Below are 13,981 nucleotides of genomic sequence, written 5' to 3' on the forward strand. Positions count from 1 at the left end.
AGCCTGAGTCAGTATTTATTCCAGAGGTTGAAGAGCGGGACAGGAGGCGTCTGACACCCACTGAACACGCTTTGTGTGTCAGTGTTAAACTCTTCCTGTTCAGCAGACGAGTGGGCAGCGAAGCAAGCGGAACACGCTGATACCTCATTAAAACGGGGACACAGGGTTCATCGGGTGAAGAGCTGCTCTAATAATCCAGAGTCAATGATCCAAATGCACAAATCCCTAATTACTGATTTTTAATTTGAACATTTTCATATGCTCTCCAAAACACCAGGAAGCCAATCTGAGGAGATTTAATTGGCAGCTGTGACAAAAAAAAAACAGTTTGAGGAAAAAGGACAACTCGGTTGTTTTTGTTTGGATTTTTCTTTGCGGGGGGGGGGGGGGGGGGGGGTCAAACTACATCACAGACTTTATAAAACATTATGTGAAATTTTGACCTATTCACTTTAAGGAGATGATATAAAAAATAGTTAATTACATTCTAACAGATATCAACTGATCTTGATAAGCCTGATATTTAAGTGTGAATCAAAGTTAGAGTCAGGGTACGAATCACAGTTTGGACATGTTGTTAAATGCACATATTTCCCATTACATATAAATAAATATCCCAAATGTTACTTGAGACCAGTATGTTTTTCTACCTGCAACTGTTTCCTGGATCGAAGCTATGAAAACATTTAAGGAATAGCTTCGTTTTGAGTAAAATGAATTGAACTTCCATGACTGACCAACAGGTGGCAGTGTTACGGGCTATAATAAAACGTGCATATACAAGAAAACAGCTTTTGAATAACTGCATGAAAGAGCTGAAGTCACATGAGGCCGTCTAGCTAAAACTTCTCCACAGTGAGGTGAGAAACCGAAGCATCACTGTGGCCTGTGAAGGCTCTCAGTCATCCACGTCATTGTAGGAAGGAGCTTGGAAAGGAAAGCGTCCGGACTTCTTTAAGTTTCCTTGAAAACGTTTCATCCGAGAAGCTTCTTCAGTTGTCAGAGGTGTGCAGCCGGTGGTGGAGGGTCCCAGATTAAAACGCTGTGGGAGTGTCCCCCCCAAGTGGGTCACAATCAGCCAAGGTTTCAGGTGAACCCACTCTGAAGCCTAGCCCCACCCTATCATGTGATTTCCACTCACCCAGGCTGTGAGTGGCCTTTAGTCCGGACACTTTTCTTTCCAAGCTCCTCAGATCACCGCAGCTTATTGCTGCTGAAGAAGCTTCTGAATGGACTCTGTTATTCCATAAACTTTCTCGTGAAAAACACGAAGCTCCGCCCCTTCTATAAAGGGAGCTACAGAGCTCATATTTCACAGTAAACTGAAGCAGGTCCAGTGTTCATGCATACTTACTTACTTGCAAACTTCCAGGCTGTGCGGTCGGATAAACGTCATCCTCGGCTGTGTCAGACCCTCCCCGAGGAGACGAACCTCCTGAACTGGTGCCTGGATGCTTCCGCACAGAAACATGAAATGTGCATAAACTACGTACAGTAGGACTGTTTGCCAGAACACCGGGCTAATGTGAATAACGAAACGATCATGTGTACATGTAATGCACCCGTTTGCCACAGCAGATGATTTTCAGTAAGTGTGTTTAATTGTAGGCAGGGACATTACTGGATATTCTTGTGTAATTGCTACAGAATAATTGATGTTATACTTTGTTATTGCTACAGAAGAATATTTATTTTATTATTTTACATTTACATTTTTTTCCTGGGGATCCTGTGACACCCATTGAAGAGCCGTAGGCTGGATCTCTTAAGATCTCACTGTTGGGTTTGTAAGGCCATGTTACTCCTAAATGTCTGTCTTGTTCAAAGAGAAGATATAAAACAAAGTCCTAAGCTAATCAACCTTAGTGTTCTCCTTTTTAAAAATAATCGAATCGTTAAACAGAATCGAAACTGGAATCGGAATCATGAAAATCTTATCAGTACCCATCCCTAGCAGCAGAGCTGGTGACGTTCCTCTGAGTGTTCATGCCGGGCTGTTAAATCCTCCTGTGTGTGGGGGGGAAGCAAAGCTCCCACAATCTGGGGTGAAATCGATGAAGCCTGCTGGCACCGAGCAGCTGGATCACAGGAGCATGATGGGAAAATGTTGCTGTGTGCCAGCTGGCTCGCTGGACCCTCATCTTATCTATGCGTGGATTCATTAACTGATGAACATGTGTCAGGTAAGTAAGCCACTTAACCGCATGTAAGCCAGGAAGTGGTTTATTTATGGCAGCTTTTATTGGCTGCTGAGCACGTCCTGCATCATCCCGTTACAGTAACCATCGGACCCGTAACGGGCAGGTTTGGAAGGACTTGGAGCGCAGAGCACATGGACAGATAGGGTGGCATCGAGTCATTTCAGTAACACAAATTTACGCAAAAATGTACACATCGAACACGCGCCTCCTTCGTCTTAAACAACAACGTTTCAAATAATTATTCAAATCCATTCAGGCTGAATAATGAATGAATTTCGAGTTTGTACAACTCTGCCGACAAAGTTTGGAAGCTGAAATTTTAAATTAGAACAGAATGCAGTCATTTGTAAATTATCTGAAATTATCTGACTTGAAATGAAATGCTGAAAGGCAGAAAATGTGACATTTATGAAGATGTTACTGGGATGAGTGTCTGGAAAACTTTCTCTGGTTCGTCATAAATCATCAGGACTGACTTCACGCCAACACTAAGCTGTCTAAAGAACCAGCGGAGGAACCACGTCGGTCCGTCTGAAAGGTTACAGAGACAGAAAACATGTGCTCAACCTTCCCAGGACCGACCAGCCAACAGCAAAGACCTGCAGGCCGTTTGAGTCTCGTCACATCTGCATCAGACGAACAGCGTTTCATAAAGAGAGCGTCCAGCAGCAGCCGCGGCGGTGGTGCTGTGATGGTCTGGGCTGCTCTGCTGCTTTAATGAATTAAATCTGATTCATAAGAAGTGTCGGCTCAGAGACGGCGACAGCTGCGCGTTTCATGTTCGTCCTAGAAGACGCGCTGGAGAGGAAGTCAGTGTCTCTGCTCGGAGACTGGATGGACGTTTTTTCCTCTCACTGAGCTTTTTAACCTCCGTGAAACTTTGCCTCATCTTAGCTTGAAACAAAAATAACTCATTGGCTGCTGTAGCAGGAGTTTAAAGTGATTTTCTTCTCGAGGTTTTACTGTCATAACGCATTCAGAATAAGAACTAATAACTCAGGACGATGAAAATAATATACTGCCAATTGTGTGTGTGTGTGTGTGTGTGTGTGTGTGTCACCCCACCGTGAGCCTCGTGCACCTGCTGACAGCTAACAGCGCATCAGTTTGTTTGTTTTTTTTAGTTGTTGTTTTTGTTTGGGAGGAAGCTAAAAAACACTGAGCGCGTCTCTCTCTCTCTCTCTCTCTCTCTCTCTCTCTCTCTCTCTCTCTCTCTCTCTCTCTCTCTCTCTCTCATAAATATCAGGAACCGCCTCCGCGGGCACCAGCAGCATTTAAAGCGCGTTGCGCGCACACGGCCCGCCAGTCTACCCTCGGCCCGCCAGTCTACCCTCGGCGGCCGTCGGGACCATGCGCACGAGGAGCTCCGGGCAGCTCGCCGCGCCGGCACCCCGTCTTGTGCCCTCGCGCGGGACGTGACGCTCACAGGCGGCATGGCGGAGCCGTGGAACCAGAGCGCCGCGTGGAACCGCTCCTCGGCGGGCACGAGCCGTTTCAGCAGCCTGGACGACATCGACGTGCCCGCGGACGGCTCCCCGGCGCTGCGCATTCTCATCTCGGCAGTGTACTCGCTGGTGTGCGCCGCGGGGCTGTTGGGAAACTTGCTCGTCTTCTTCCTGATGAAGGCGCGCGGCGGCCGGAAGAAGCGCTCCAGCATCAACCTGTTCATCCTCAACCTGGCCGTCACGGACTTCCAGTTCGTGCTCACGCTGCCGTTCTGGGCCGTGGACACTGCGCTGGACTTCAGCTGGCCGTTCGGCAGCGCCATGTGTAAGATAGTGCTGACAGTCACCGTCATGAACATGTACGCGAGCGTCTTTTTCCTCACGGCTATGAGTGTCACGCGCTACTGGTCGGTGGCCTCGGCGCTGAAGGACCGGACCCGGCGGCGTGTGTGCCCGGTGCGGTGGGTTATCGCCGCGCTATGGCTGTCCGCGGCGCTCGCGTCCCTGCCCACGGCGATCTTCTCCACGGTGAAGAGCGTTGCCGGCGAGCGCCTGTGCCTGCTCGCCTTCCCGGATGGCCAGGCGTGGCTCGCGCTGCACCACCTGCAGAAGATCCTCGTGGCCTTTGTGTTCCCCATGCTCATCGTCAGCGCGTGCTACCTGCTGCTGTTGCGCTTCGTGCGTCTGCGCAGCATGAACAACAACCAGGTGAAGCGCAGGTCCAGGGTCACGCGGTCCGTCACCATCGTGGTCCTGTCGTTCTTCGTGTGCTGGATGCCGAACCACGCCATCACCTTCTGGGGCGTGCTGGTAAAGTTCAACGTGGTCAACTGGGACAAGACCTTCTACATGGTGCATACATACGTGCACCCGGTGACCGTGTGCCTCGCGCACACCAACAGCTGCCTGAACCCGGTGCTGTACTGCCTCATGCGCCGGGAGTTCCGGAAGAAAATGAAGGACCTCTTCTGGAGGATCTCCTCTCCCTCGGGGCCGAGCACGTGCCACCTGCGGCCGTTCTCGGGGACGGTAAGGGCGGAGCCGGATGACACGCAGGTGGCCATCCCGCTGAACAACGTGGAGACGGAGAACTGCCGCCTGTCGGTGCTCACGGACCAGTGCGCCACGGACGCGATGCGCAGGTGAAGAGATGGATGGACCGCGCCGGGCTGCAGAGGACGTGACGTGTTTTGCTCGACGGGCGGCTCCGGACTTTTGTGACTTTGCATCAAAGGGATTTATAAACGCTCACAGTCTGAAGCTGTGGCGTGGACAGAGAGCGGGGCCGTGCGTAAATACGCGGCGGCGCGTAAAAGCGCACAGAACCATCTCTGTCCTGAGACGTGTTCAGGATCAGTTCTCTGTGCAGACTTGATGCTGGGGGTTGTCGGGTGAGGGTCATGCTGCTTCTGCTGCTTCACGCGTTCTTCTGTGGAGTGTTTTTGGCGCTCGTGGCTGCTGTGTGTTCTGTAACTACATGAATGTAAAAAAAAAATCTAAAGAAACCTTAAAAACATGTTTCAGAATAAAAGTATTAGTGTTGGCATCAGTGTCGTTGCTGTTTGGTGACCGCGGACAGGCAGGGGAGGGGTCCGGTCCACTGACTGCTTGCTCGCTCACATGACTCACAGGCGCGCGCTTGCAGTTCCTCTCTCTCCATCTCGGCAGTGTTCATGGAGAGGAACCAGGGAAACGTCGGAAACGCTGATAAACGACCGCGCTGTGGACTTTCTGTGACCCCGCATATGTTTTATAGTGTGGATAGTTTCCTTTGCCGGTGACGGCAGCAGTAATTAAAACCTGATGTCTGGATCCATCAGCGCGCACAGCCTCTGCTCTCCACACGGAAAAGTACTCAGGATGTTTTCCTCTCAGAACCCACGGGAGCTGGGAGGTACTGGATCCTGAGTTTAGAAGCGTCAGATTTTCTGCCGAACCGGGGATCATGTTCTCTGTCCGTGTTTTCGCTCCGTCCGGTCCTAGAAGTCCTCGTTCGCTGTGAATGCGCGGAAGGTTTTGGACCTGAGCAGAAATCTTACTGAAGCGCATCACATTAAAATCTGGAGCTTAATTTCAGGTAACATACACAAGAAAGGCACAGACGTGACATGAATTTAACCGTGTAGATCACAGCCAGCAGAGAAAGATCGGGTCGTAAATATGGAAAATCAAATTCACATATACACATGAGTCTCAAATAAATAATTTTCATTATAATTGACCATAAAAATGACGCGTGTGACCTGAAGTCCAAATGTGCTTGTTTACAATGTAACATTTGCTCGTGTTGGGCTCTTTGCTGTCTCGGCCCCTCTGCTCACTGAGATGATGCTCAGTGTTACTGATAACCTCAGCTGCCTCATTTAACCTGTTGTTAGTGAACTCTTCTCTTCCCGGAGAAGCAGTAAGCATGTGAAAGCTTCAGAATCAAACGTGAGGCGTCTGCTTGGGATCATTGATGTTGCCGATCAAAACACGAGTGTTTCTAAAGCCGGGCTGAGTCCCACACTTTGTTTCAAGCATTTAACCCCCGATGTCTGAACTCTAATACAGTGAAGCTCTCAGACTTTACTGCACACACACACACACACACACACACACACACACACACACACACACACACACACACACACACACACACACACACACACACACACACACACACACACCGCCTGGTTTCAGATATGGGGCTAACTGTGGATCTTTAGTTTAAACGTGTTTGAATGATCGCTCCTGGACTTTACCCACTCAGATGTGTTTCAGGTAGATTTCTGCTCATGTCCACACACACCTGTCCTTCAAAGATGCTTTCTGTCACTTCCTTTAAAAGATGTTTAAAACCTTCCAGATGAACTAAAGCTGTGAACAGAACCCGAAGAAACGACTGCTGTGACTTTTGAGCTCATATCTCAGATTTGAACAGAGTTTCTCTTCAGAGCAGCGAGGTGAGCGGATCGATCCAAGTATCTATAGCACTAATACCAACGCTGGTATCAGATCAGTATTTTTTATTTTAACACTGCCACTTGATGTTCATTTGATTTTAAATGAAAAGTGATCACCAAGCCTGCGGTATGAAACACATCTGAAGCTTCCTAAAGGCCTGTTTTACTGTGTGAACTCACACTGTGTTACGAATTTTCAGATTCATGACGATCCAGCTCATAAATCATGACTCTGCCTTATAAAGGCAGCTGTAGGGAGAGCACTGAGCTACTGGGATCTGTCATACTGTGTGTCGCATCAAAGCCAGAATGGACTACTTGCACTAACACTTCCGCGTTCTATGTAGTCCTGCCCCAGTGCTTCCGGTGCGGTAAAACCATGGCGACGTTCTACACTCGCTGCCTACAAGAGCTCCCAAAATTGAACATCACCGATGTTCATCGGATTTGCAGAGTGACGACTACCCCCGCCAGCAAATTAGATAAAGGATTTAAGTTATATGCTGCATCTTATATACACAACTACGAAGGTAAGAAAACGTAAATTAACCGACAAAGAAACGCTAGCTAACGTCAAATGCAAACACTACGTTACTCCGCTATGTCCTTCATTTGATGTCAGTTCTCTACATTACATGTTTTCTTAAACGGTGTTTTATGTCGTCCTAAACTATAGTTGAGGTTTTCTTAACTAATGTCACTTTTGTAGTTAGACACTGTTATATTAGCGTTAGGTAGTTGGCTAACTATGGAGGTAGTTAACTACCTAATGCTACTCTTGCTAAGTGTAAAATATATATGTTTAAGACATGCTGAAATGAGTAATACAGAAATAATGCTAATGGTACTTGTATCTTTATTCAGTGTCCAATAAAGACAGGTTGTCAGGGGAGGTCGGTGTGAGAGCCCTGTGCTACAGGTCGATGAGGAAGAGTGAGGCACCACACAGACTAAGTGTAGGCAGGAAGCTGTGTAAAGTTGTTAATCCCCGTTCAGTGGGGTTCAGTTCATTTAAGCATTAGTTAAGTTCATTCCTAAAGGCCCATCAACTTGAATGTTTTCCTTGTCTCCCTGCTTTATCACTCCTAATTTGACTAGTCAGATAGTTAAATCAACGTGTGTTTGGGTGATCAGAAACATTTGACAACAAGTTAATACTGCAAATATACACAATCTAAGTTATTACAGTTATCAAGCATGGTTAAGTTGTTTTAATAGGGAGAGAAGGAAACACTAAGCATTCAGGAGGGTGCGTAACCATAACACTGAACTATGTTCCTGTTCGGCTCTTCCATGAAGATGTTACATTTTTAATTTTCGTTCTTTCTTCTTAGATTAAGCTTCTGGATTCGTCGCCGGTGATACTGACACACAGTCAGTGCTCCTGTGTGGCAGGCGCTGTTATGTGCAATCACACAGTGGCACTGCTCTTCCAAACAGCACACTACTCACAACTCAGAGTGCCGGTTGTCCCCCCTGTGCATAGCTGCACGGAATCTGAACAGCAATGGCACAAGCCACGGACAGTGGTAATTTAAATGAGGTTAAAGTTGTTGAATTAGTCCATGTTTACATATGAACAGCAACACCATCCATAGTAAATGTGTCTTCTGTTAGGGTGTGAAGCCAGGACCCATCAACTCCATGATCTTCACTGAGCCAGTACCAAATAGGATGGCGCAGACTGGAGTACGGTAATTACATTTGTAAAATTTGGTTTCACGTGTTACAAATGTATGTTGCTATTTTTTTCATACATACATGTGTCAGAATAGGTATTAATTTACATACAACATTACACTTTCTGAAGACGGCTAACTCAGTCATGTACATATACATCCCAGTCTCTAACTTATGCACCACTGTTTTACACCTTTTAGTTTTTAGTTTAGTTGTTGTTCAGTATAACAACCTTCTTCCTTACATTATTGTCATTGATGTTTTCTTTAGGAGTGGCTTCTACAGAGGCATGGTGGGTCCGTTACCAGATCCCTGCTTGTTCAGAATAACGGAGGCATATGCAAAATTTAATATTGAGGACAGGCCACTTGTGACCACAATGAACATGAGACCTGACAAGCCCCTTGTGGAAAGTGCCTTTGGGCTGGTGCAGGAGGGCAGTGTTCTGTCATATCAGCAGCCGGTTTTGACAACCCGGTACATCACACTACACCGCGATGCACCACCAACACCGCACTTGCCTCTGGAGGGGTATGACATCTTGCCATCAGATTGTGTGTTTGTGTGCTCAGAAGAAGAGCTTCTGCATCTGAAAAGCTTGTCTGTAACTCTGGAAATGGCTCACAAAATAGAGGAAGCTACACGTGAGCAAAGCTCTTCGTCTGAGTGGCATCAGCTCCGCAGGCCCAGAGTGACTGCCTCTAGGTTTCGGGAGGTGTGTCACGTCAGAGGCCAGAGCTCGGCCGAGTCACTAGCAGAGCGTATATTGAAGGGAACAAGGCAGACAGCAGACATGAGGAGAGGAACTGAGATGGAGCCTGCAATAGCAGCAGAGTATAGTAGGCTAATGAATGTTAACTACTCACCCTGTGGTCTGGTCATTCACCCCATTGCTTGCTGCATCTCCTGATGGTGTTGTTTTTGACCCCAATGAATACCCCCAGTTTGGCTTCGTCGAATTCAAATGTCCCAATGTACAAAACTTTATTGACTGCAAATATGTGCAGATGGAACGTGGTACCCCTAAACTAAAAAAGAGCCACGCATATTACTGGCAAGTGCAAGGACAACTGCTCATCAGTGGGATGCAGTGGTGTGACTTTGTTGTGTGGGCACAAGAGGACTACCTAGTGCAAAGAATATACATGGATACAGATGTGCACAATGCAATCAGAGAAAAGGCAGACTATTTCTTTTTTTACATATATATGCCAAGATACCTGTGTTTGAAAAAATGAACAGTGAAAACATAGCAAAAAGAAAAACAGATCCTTCAGGCTGGCTGGAACAAAATAACTGATGTTTTATTTTCAATATATTTCATGAATTCTTTTGTTGTTACATGTTACTTTTATGTGACATCAATAAACTGTTATTTAAGCAATGGCATCAATTTAATTTTTAAAAACACACATTAAAACGTTGGATTTGTGCAGAACTTATTTACATGGTAAGTATTTAAAACTCCATGCCTAGCATACTGATATACATTTAGACAATAACACAACTGAACTGTAGAAAATGACAAATGGTATTTTTGATGTTCCAAAAGCTCAATGTCACTTGTGGTTTTAAAACGATTTAGTGATTTACTTTATAATTTTGATAAATAGTTTTGTTGAATCTGAATAGTAATATAGTAATATAATTAAACAGTATTATTAACATTAAACATTTGCAATGAATTTGAATTATCAATAACTGAAACTCAACTATCAGCACTCAAGTACCAGTTCTGTAATCAAGTATTGTCAGCTGAGAAGGAAGAAATGCAACTGTAGTGGCCTCAGCTGCAGGTCATTTTCCATAAGTTACTTGTACTGGCACTGGTGTCTTGGGAAAAATCCATCTTGTCTCACTTAACCCATTTTTTAACTAATGCTGTGTTCTGGTAATTTGACAGCATACATGCCACTGCAAACAGTTGGTTGATATTATAAACATGTGACATGGTAATGATGCTATCAAAAAGTTTGTTCTGTTTGATCCTCCTAATGACTCGCTCCACATGTACCCTGAGTCTGGCTATGGCCTGCGTCTCCTTAACCTGGTATGCTGGCATCTGCTTCTGCTTAGATAGAAAAGGTGGGCAGTACACTTTGCATTTACAACAATCAGTGATTAGGAAGCCCTTATCTACCATCACTGCCATGTCTTCAGTCAACTTCTCAGCAATGCCTGATTGTTTGAATAGTTCCTTGTCACTAACCGAACCAGCATACAGATTAGAGATGAAAAGTAAATATCTATTTTGTTTTCATTAAGACTGGAAAAACTTTCGAAATTTAACTGATGGTGACCTTGGTATATTTTAAACAGTTAGCTTGAATAGAACTTAGATGTACCTGGTATAGAATCGGATGTCAGTGTCGGAGCCAGCAAAACGCTGTAACCCAAATTCTCGCTGGACACGTAACTCCTGTATTTCCTTCCTCAGTCTCCACGTCTTTGGACAGGTCTTCTGCAGCTGATGCAGATATGTCCAATGCAGACGGCTCAGGGACTGAGCAGTAGTCATGATCTCTTGTAAGACTTTGCTCTTCTTGATCGTCAGGAGGAACTAGTTCAGGGCGTCGCTCCATTCTCTCCCAAACACTACGCCGCGGTGGTTCAACTTTATAGCCATTCCACTCAAAAAGTGTTGGTACAGCACCTTTAATAAGCCTCCTTCGACCATCGAGGGTTGTTGGCTCTATGAGTTGATCACTGGCAAAGTGTCTGCAGCAGACCCTGGTGTGAGAGGTAATCGTGAAATGATCCCGGCGTATGTTTACCAGCCATTGTCTTCTCAAGTCGGAATGGGTCGGAAAGGCATGAAAACTTAGTATGCCGTTAAATTTGGCTGAAGCTGAACAAAGTGGGACACAGCAATGCTCGGAGTATTTCTTCTCCTGTTTTTGAAAATGTTCTGTTTTAAATACTTTCCTTTTTATACTCATTCTGAAGCGACATTAGCATAGCTACCGATAGATAAGCAAACGTACCGGAAACGCACAAGCGGTACTATTTGGAAACGGAAATACGTCACATGCCCTAGTGCAAGTAGTCTAGCCTGCAGGTTCCAACAGAGGAAATGTGTGAAATGTGGACGGGCGATGTGAAAATTGGGACACTGACAGGATTTCTAACGATGTAAGTTTCTGATCGTTCATTGTTTTGTGCTCTGAGAGAAAGCTACTCTCATACTTTCTCTTTTAGTCCAGCAAACCTTCTGTTTTTTTCTTTCTTTCTCTTTTGTTCTTGTTCAAAGTACAGCTGACAGCTGTTTGGAGGTAAAGTCACAGACGTTAGTTCTTCACATTCTGCTGACACAGTAACTGAAGCTCTTCTCAAACAGGAACCGTGACGAGTATGTCTGTGGTTTTATACGTCCTCAGCTATAAACTGAGATCAGAACACTCAGAGAGACTCAGTAGTGGGATGAAATTCATTCACTGGGACGAACAAAGAAGACCCGATGAAGCAAGCGGTCCACCACAAAGATCCAAAGCATGGAGGAGGTTTTAAAAAAGGAACACATGCAGTAAATGTATTCCTACAGATAGAAGCTGGGGTGGTGTCATAATTTAAAGAAGAAAAACTCGTGCTTAAACTTCTCAGCATATTGAAACACTGACGTCTGAGCCGCCTCCACCTGCTCTGATTTCAGGCCTGTCTCCCAGGAGGCCGGCACGTAGTGTCGCGCTGATCTGTTAAATATTCTTCATTTTAACATCCGAAAATGTGGATTTTTATCCAAACTGTTGGCCTTACTGAGCGGGCTCTGCTAATCATTAACAGTGGTGGTTAAACAGTGAGTAGTTTGGGAGCTGAGATCATTAAAGAAGTCGTGACTGAAGGTGTTAAATTTTGCCTTTACTTGAACTCCTCCTCTGACACAGACAATTTATTTTGCCAGGAACATTTGAATCTCAAGAACAAAATGTTCTTTTGCAAGTGTCCTGATGACAATTGGCAGAGCTCCATTAGGTTAGTGATTACATAAACTAACCAGTGAGATAAAGAATCTGGATGCTTTCTCATTCTGGGTCTGGTCTCGGTGGTCTCAGGCTTCACCTGTGGACAGTTTTCTGATTCCAGCCAGAAGGAGCTTTGAACTTTGAACGACCGTGTCAAAGATGATCATGAGCTTTAGTGACAGCTCGAAGAAATAAGTCTCAGAGCTGAAGAAGGTAACTTGTTCTGCCTTTTATAACTTAAATCGGATATTATAGTTGTAAGCTGCCCTAGAGCTCCCTCTAGTGGCTGCTTTGGGTTCGGTTACTTTGGGAAAGGAAAAAATGAGAACGTGAAGAAGAAATAAAAGATGGCGGAAAGTGATACCGTAATGTTATCGTTCTAAGCTGATACGGACCTTAAAATGTTGTTGCCTTGGACAAGATATGTCTGTAAGTATGAGTGTCGATAAAATAACTATTATCTTTTGTTTTGTGTAAAAATGGTACGATAATTTGTACATTTGAACGTTTTATCTTGTTAGCTTGCAGTAAGAGTGTAACAAGCTAGTTTACAATGTTAGTTAGCTAATACAGTATTTTGTACTTTCAGTTTTACGATGGTCAAAGAGAAAGCAATGGTCAGAGGCCATTCTTCAATAAATCAGCGCAAAAAGGAAAATAAGTCTGGTTATTGGAGCATCGTTATCTCGCTGTCTAGCTGGTGAAACCAAGAGACTCAGGGCGAGGACAGCACATAACTTCTGTAGACCTCCGACTTAGGATTGTATCGAGCACAGAAAAGGTCCCAGTGAGCACAGCGGCCTCCGTCATCCAGAATGGGGATAAGAGATAAGGGCTTTAGTCAGGGAGGTGATGGCCACTCTGACCGAGCTCCAGCATCGCTCCTTAGAAAGAGGGGAACCTTCTTGAAGAACAATCATTTCTGCAGTACTCCACCAATCAGGCCTGTCTGGTAGGGTGGTCAGATGGAAGTCACTCCTCAGTAAAAAAAACACATGACAGCCCACCTGGAGCTTACCAAGAGCCACCTGAAGGACTCTCGGAGCGCGAGAAACAAAATTCTGGTGTGACGAGACTGAGATTGAATGCCGAGCATCGTGTCTGAAGGAAACCAGGCAGAGCTCATCACGGCACCAACAGGGAAGCACGGTGGTGGCAGCATCATGCTGCGGGGATGTTTTTCTGCAGCAAGAACGAAGAGACTCGTCAGGGTCAAAGGAAAGATGAACACAGTAATCTGCAGAGATGTGCTTTCACCGTTCACCTGACTTTATCTGAGTAAACTAAAGAAACTCTTAAATACTCTGGAGACAATTTCCTGCATTATCAGGTGACGCATTTGCACAGGCGAGCAGCCTAAAGTAGCGTGATAACTGTCATGGCTGAGTAGCAGGTGTGTTTGTGGTAAGGACCCGAGGGTGATGAGGGAAGTGGAAACACCTGGAAACACAGCTGACACAAATGCACCTGAACGCCGCAGGGGAAGTACAACTAAACACACTGAACATGGACACACAAGACTTTCAAAATAAAGCAGGAAATATAGTGGAACGTAGACATGCTGTCCCTTCCGGGCGATCGTGGCTCAAGAGTTGGCAGTTCGTCTTGTAATCGGAAGGTTGCCGGTTCGAGCCCCGGCTTGGACAGTCTCGGTCGTTGTGTCCTTGGGCGAGACACTTCACCCGTTGCCTACTGGTGGTGGTCAGAGGGCCCGGTGGCGCCAGTGTCCGGCAGCCTCGCCTCTGTCAGTG

General features: G+C 45.7%; 2 protein-coding genes across 2 annotated transcripts; both read left to right on the forward strand.

Annotated features, from left to right (window-relative positions):
• The first annotated feature begins 3,497 nt into the window (after nt 1-3,497).
• rxfp3.3b (relaxin family peptide receptor 3.3b) lies at nt 3,498-5,192 on the forward strand. Its single transcript, XM_085280948.1, has one exon. It carries the CDS (start codon nt 3,635-3,637, stop codon nt 4,790-4,792), a length of 1,158 nt encoding a protein of 385 aa, XP_085137074.1. The 5' UTR covers nt 3,498-3,634; the 3' UTR covers nt 4,793-5,192.
• Nucleotides 5,193-6,942: 1,750 nt separating this feature from the next.
• Nucleotides 6,943-9,681, forward strand: LOC146571678 (uncharacterized). Its single transcript, XM_085280947.1, has 5 exons — nt 6,943-7,121; nt 7,456-7,547; nt 7,926-8,120; nt 8,209-8,285; nt 8,542-9,681. Exons 1-5 carry the CDS (start codon nt 6,971-6,973, stop codon nt 9,179-9,181), a joined length of 1,155 nt encoding a protein of 384 aa, XP_085137073.1. The 5' UTR covers nt 6,943-6,970; the 3' UTR covers nt 9,182-9,681.
• Nucleotides 9,682-13,981: the final 4,300 nt, after the last annotated feature.

This window comes from Mchenga conophoros, linkage group LG7, assembly GCF_057382185.1.
Source record: "Mchenga conophoros isolate Kocher_MC1m ecotype Shallow Benthic linkage group LG7, M_conophoros_male_GT1.1, whole genome shotgun sequence".
Lineage (NCBI taxonomy): Eukaryota > Metazoa > Chordata > Actinopteri > Cichliformes > Cichlidae > Mchenga > Mchenga conophoros.